This window comes from Oryx dammah, unplaced genomic scaffold (genome assembly GCF_014754425.2).
Source record: "Oryx dammah isolate SB20612 unplaced genomic scaffold, SCBI_Odam_1.1 HiC_scaffold_21, whole genome shotgun sequence".
In the NCBI taxonomy this organism is placed as follows: domain Eukaryota; kingdom Metazoa; phylum Chordata; class Mammalia; order Artiodactyla; family Bovidae; genus Oryx; species Oryx dammah.
The window spans coordinates 45,592,588-45,598,702 of record NW_024070205.1 but is presented as its reverse complement, the minus strand read 5'-3'; the positions used below and the strand labels follow the sequence as shown (position 1 = coordinate 45,598,702).

At 46.3% G+C, this 6,115-nt stretch overlaps 1 protein-coding gene across 1 annotated transcript; it reads right to left on the bottom strand.

Annotated features, from left to right (window-relative positions):
• Positions 1-257: 257 nt before the first annotated feature.
• MAP1LC3C (microtubule associated protein 1 light chain 3 gamma) lies at positions 258-5,687 on the bottom strand. Its single transcript, XM_040263577.1, is given in 5 exon segments — positions 258-534; positions 537-735; positions 5,071-5,177; positions 5,380-5,435; positions 5,542-5,687. Coding segments are annotated over 5 exon segments (444 nt in total). The 5' UTR covers positions 5,600-5,687; the 3' UTR covers positions 258-510.
• Positions 5,688-6,115: the final 428 nt, after the last annotated feature.

Sequence of the window (6,115 nt, the reverse complement as noted above, 5' to 3'; positions counted from 1 at the left end):
GCACAGACAGACTAAAAGAATATAAGGGGAAACAACCAAGTCAAGTGAATGCTGTGCAAATAACAATAATCTCTTTAATGACATAGATAAGGCCACTTCCCCTCTGCAGTCATTCCACCTGTCACCCCCACCACCCCCAAATGAGGCAGTTCAGGATGGCTGCACCGGGCTCCATGGAGACCATCCACAGGTCACAGGATCTCCACGCCCAAGCATACTCAGGAATCCTGCACACCAAGGCAGATCACACACCTCCAGGGGAACACTTAAAATACCTCCCCAGCTCATTGAGCAAGTTAACTACTTCTTTCTCAGAAAAGACTGACTACTTCCAAAATGTTCAAGAGCCACCAAAGAGGGTGAGCACAAAAAAGGAAACACGGCAGGTCTTGCCTCATTGTCATGGTCGGTGCTGATCACTGCAGGGGGTTTGCCCCGGGATCATCCTGCACATACAGAAAGCAGTCCGTACCTCCTGCACTGGTGAACGCATTGGTTACAGGACACGTGCTAGAGAGGATGGCAGGGCCTGTCCCCGCAAGGCTGCTCCCATCCTCAGGGGCTGCTGATCCCAAGCAGCCAAACATCTCCTGGGAGGCATAGGTCATGTAGACAAAGCCATCCTCGTCCTTGTAGTCCCTGTAGATCTCTGCCATGGTCACATTCATACTTCCCAGGCTCTTGTTGTTCACCAGCAAGTAAAAGGCTTCAGTGGCCCCTAGGACCATGCGGCTCCTGGGTTGGGGAAGAGGGTGCGCAGGGGACAGGAAGGGAAAATGTTAACCCGGAAGCGAAAGTTAATCCGGAAGGGAATGATCGCTGACCTACAGCCTTTCTTACCTTTATTTGGCCAGTGTAAGCCCATCTACCCAAGATGCCCCCACCTCCGTACTCCAGGGCTGTTACCCTCAAACTTTAGAATGACGTAGGAGAGTCCTGTTGAAAGTGGACTCCATCCCACAGGTTTTGGTTTAGTAGATCTTTGAAGCAGCCCAGGAATCTGTGGGACCATGAAGCAGGCAGAACTTGCCCTGAAACGTTACTCTAGAAGCACAGGCAGTCTAACCTCCACTCCTGCTGCTACCCGGAGTCTTTCAAAGTGTCATTTATATCTATTTGCTTGCTTATACTAGTGACTGCTAAAATAGGAATTTATATCTGATCATTACTTTTGTTTGAAAATTTTTATTTCTTTATTTTTGTCTATGCTGGGTTTTTGTTACTGCGTGTGGGCTTTCTCCAGTTGTGGCAAGCAGGGGCTACTCTCTAGTTGCTGTTCCTGGGCTTCTCACTAAGGTGACTTCTCTTGTTGTGGAGCACTGGCTCTAGGGCACTTAGGCTCCAGCAGCTAGGCTGCACAGGCTTAGTTGTCCCAGTGCATGTGGGATCTTAGTTCCCAGATGAGGGGTCAAACCTGCGGCCCCTGCATTGGCATGCAGATTATTAATTACTGACCTCAGGGAAAGTGAAAAGTCACTACTTAACTTTTTAATATACAGCTTCAGTCTTTGTTCCATTTCATTCCCTAATAACAGATAAACTAAGGCACAGAAGCTAAAGAATCTGATGGAAGCAACCCAAGTGTCCATCAACACATGAATAAACAAAACGTGGTCCATGTATAAATGGAATATTACTCACCCTTAAAAAAGGAAGGAAATTCTGACAAGTAAATGCTACAATATGGATGAATTTTAAGGACAGTATGTCCAGTGAAATAAGTCAGTCACAAAAGGATACCATATGATCCCACTTACATGAGGTACCTAGCATAGTCAAATTCATAGAGATAGAAGGTATGCTGGTTTCCAGGGATTAGGGGAAGGAGAGGATGGGAAAACCAGTCTTTAATGGGGACAGAGTTTTCCTTTGGGAAGATGAGATGGATACTGGTAATGGTTTCACAACAATGTGAATGTATTTAAAGCCATGATCTGCTTGCTTAAAAATGATTAAAATAATATTTTATCACAATTAAAAATATAATAATGAAAGAAATCAAAGAATCTGCCTATCGTAGCTCTCTGTCTCTCTGCAGGAAATAAGATAAATTTATTAGAAACTGGCTAAAAGATTGTCCATTTTTCTGGAGATTTGAAATGTCTTCAAACTCATAGATGAGCTCAGACTGTGAGAACATCCCATTAAAAACTAGAAAAAAATATTCTTAGCTCAAAAATGCTAAGTAAATATGCCTCAGTTTGCTATGAATTTCAAGTTAAGAATTTCCTGAGTGGTGCAAAGAAAACACATAATGCTGTGTATTTTGACATGTCAGTTAAGCAGCTTTGGGCGTGACATTTGAAAAAGGTTGTTGTTGTTTAGTTGCTAAATTGTGCCCCACTCTTTGCCACCCCATGGATTATAGCTCGCAGGTTCCTGCGTCCATGGGGATTCTCCAGGCAAGAATACTGGAGTGGGTTGCCATTTCCTCCCCCAGGGGAACTTCTGGACCCAGAGATTGAACCTGCATCTTCTGCATTGGCAGGCATAGTCTTTACCCCTGAGCAATCTGGGCAGGGATTGAACCCGGGTCTCCTGCATTGCAGGCAGTCTTTACCATCTGAGCCACCAGGGAAGCCCATTTGGAAAAGCATTACTATGCAAAAGTATAAATCCCTCCCCTTGGGTTGTGGATGCAGAGGAGCAGCCATGTTTGGCTAGATTCATAGGAGTTCTGAATTGTTTTAATAGCAGAGCAAGATGAATCTGTTGGCAATGGCTTGCCCTGTCTGACCATCCTCCACCCAGACATTAGAGGCACAGCCATTACACCCCTACTCTTAGCTGCTGCTGCTGCTGCTAAGTCGCTTCAGTTGTGTCCGACCCTGTGCGACCCCACCAGGCTCCACCATCCCTGGGATTCTCCAGGCAAGAACACTGGAGTGGGTTGCCATTTCCTTCTCCAGTGCAGGAAAGTAAAAAGTGAAAGAAGTCGCTCAGTCGTGTCCGACTCTTTGCAACCCCATGGACTGCAGCCTACCAGGCTCCTCCGTCCATGGGATTTTCCAGGCAAGAGTACTGGAGTGGGGTGCCATTGCCTTCTCCACTACTCTTAGCCAGGAGGAGCTAAATTTATGTGGTGGGTGGGAGAGGAAGTAATTTCAGAATCTGGTTAACTAACACTGGATAATCCAAAGACCAGATCCTGACCGTTGCACTGCTCTCGTGTGGTGAGCAAATGCCTGTTCTACATGAAAGAGAAGATCTGAAGATGGGGCTCCTATATTTCCACATTGCACCTTCATCTCCTTTCTTTTTCCACTAGGGTCTCATTTTATTAAGGGTGAGGAGCCTCCAAGAGTGAAAACTTTAGTTTAAATGTTGTTTAGCGTAGGACTTTTGGTCTGTATTTTTCCTTGCTCTTTGTGCAGCTCCCAGCACAGTGCATGATACATAATGGGTGCTTAATATCAGTGTGCTTAATGACTTAATGTTAAGATTCAAGTCATCTAAACATATTGATATTAAGCACCCATTATGACTTAAAGATTCAAGGGCTTCCCTGGTGGCTCAGATGGTAAAGAATCTGCTTGCAATGCAGGAGATCAGGTTCTCCTGGGTCGAGGAGATACTCTGGAGAAGGAAATGGCAACCCACTCCAGTATTCTTGTCTGGGAAATCCTATGGACAGAGGAGCCTGGTGAGTCACAGACCCGGGGGTTGCAAAGGGTTGGACACAACTGAGTGGTTAACATACACACAAAGATTCAAAATTATTAGGATGAAGGATGAAGAGTATGATAACTGGAGGTGTACCTGTATGGAAAAAAGGAGGAAGTTGTGTCAAAATTCACTTCTTGGTGAAGCCACGCTGTGCCCCAGCAGCCTGTTGGCTGACAGAAGGAGGGGTCTACACCCGACTGTGGTTTTCCTTGAGTTGCCCCAATTTCCATGGATTAATCTAACCCTTAAGTAGGTCTGAGAAGAATGCAGGGCCTTCTGAGAGAGCTCATTTTAAAAAACATCATAATAAATTCTCAGATGAAACTGTCTGCATCAGCTAAAACTTTTGAAAGGTTATTTCCAGCACAGGGAGACTCACACGCCAGCCATGTTTACAGAACCCTTAGTCAGCTATTTTTGGTTTCATATCATTTTTTTATTGAGTCTAGCTGGCAGATGACAACCTCAATCCCTTAAGTTTCAAAGTCAGCAACACTGGTTTTACTCTACACCTTCCCTTGTTCTGAATGGAAGAAAGAAGGATGTGGGGAAGGTGTGGTTCTCCTGCTCAGTGATTCAACAGGTGGACAGTGCATTTTCCTACCCCAAATTCCCTGCCAGCCACAAGAGGGGAAATATTTAGAGGTAAAATGCTGTCATTGGGCTTTGAAAATAGCTGAAAACAGGGCTTTGGACCAGTTTCTAAAGTTTCCTTTGAAAAATTCTTAGAGAAATTTGAAGGCAGAAATTAAAACACAGTACCAGTAAAATGTGGAAACAAAGGGGAAAATAGCTGATACATCAATATTGGGAGCGCTCACTTATTTTAGGGCAGTAGCAAAATATTTGACATCATTTTAAAATTGGTTACTCATGAGATCATCTTTTTTAAAGGCATAGTTGGAGCTCCCCTGGTGGCTCAGTGGTAAAGAGTCCAGGAGTCTGCCTGCCAATGCAGGAGACACGGGTTCTTTGATTCCTGGTCTGGGAAGATCCCACATGTCGCAGAGCAGCTAAGCCCCTGCACCACAGGCACTGAGCCTGTGCTCTAGAGCCCGGCAGCCACAATTGCTGAGCCCACGTGATGCAACTACTGAAGCCCACGCGCCCTAGCGTCATGCTTTGCAACAAGAGAAGCCACCACAATGAGAAGCCCGTGCACCAGAACTAGAGAGAAGGCTCAGTCGGCCACAACTAGAGAAAAGCCCCCACAGCAACAGAGACGCAGGACAGCCACATGTGCGCGCACACACACACACACACACACACACACGGCATATTGAAGAGAAAGGGGGAGCACAAACCATTCTCCTTCTCTCTGCCACCTCCCATCTCTCATTGTGCCAAAAGCCCAAGCCCACACAACACCCCCCCCCCCCCCCCCCCAGGCTCTTAGCTACCTACCGAATGACGCTGAGGAACTGGGTCATGGTCAGTTCCTGTGGGACCAGGAACTTGGTCTTGTCCAGTCGGGGCAGGAACTTCTCCCTGGGGTAGCGCTCCACTATCACCTGTCAAGGGTTTCAACCTGAATCTCCTCTGAAGCAAATGTCAAAGGATACACCTCACTTTTCTATGTCTGAGGAACTTGGACTAGAAAGAAGGAGGTCATTGGCTGGGTTTTGGTGTTTTGAAGAATAGGCTCTCACCGCCCGCCTCCCCCTAATCCCTGCCCTCACCCTCACTCCCACTCCCCAGACAATGGAGTCTTACCGGGATCTTGCCAGGGAACTTCACTCTGATTCCAGCAACTTCCTCTCTTCTGGTTGCTGTGAACATTTAAGATTAAATGAGCACATCAGCATATACAGAAGTCTGTACCTTCTCTTGCTGTCTCAAGGGCCAAAACCCAGACAGCTATTCTGAGAGCTTTACCTAAGCTCTTCCTCTGCTTGAAAGGTCTGAGGCTTGGGCTTTTCTGTGGAGTCTGCATTTTGCTCAACAGTTGTGTCTGTGTCTGCCTGGAAAAAAAAAAATCTCACCACCAGGACCTAATTCATCCTTCCAGCTGCTTCCAAACTGCCGGCAGGAGCCCAAAGGAGGCTTTTATGTAGGGCTGTGTGACATCAGCCTTCTCTAACCCTCCCTTCTCCCCGGACAGGAGGAGGTCAGTTCTGAGAAAGGAAATGAAACAAGCACCTGGTTGCTGGTTCATGAAAGTTACTTCACTCACTACTATTTAAACATTTTGTTTTGCTAAAGAAATAAATTTTACAATGTCATTCACTAATCATCGAGGCTTCCCTGGTGGCTCAGAGGTAAAAATCTGCCTGACATTGCAGGAGATGCAGGTTCGATCCCTGGATCAGGAACATCCCCTGGAGAAGGAAATGGCAACCCACACCTACCGAATGATGCTGTATTCTTGCCTGGAAGATTCCATAGACAGAGGAGCCATGGGGTGGCAAAGAGTCCGACACGACAGTGACTAAAACAAAAAGCACTGGTC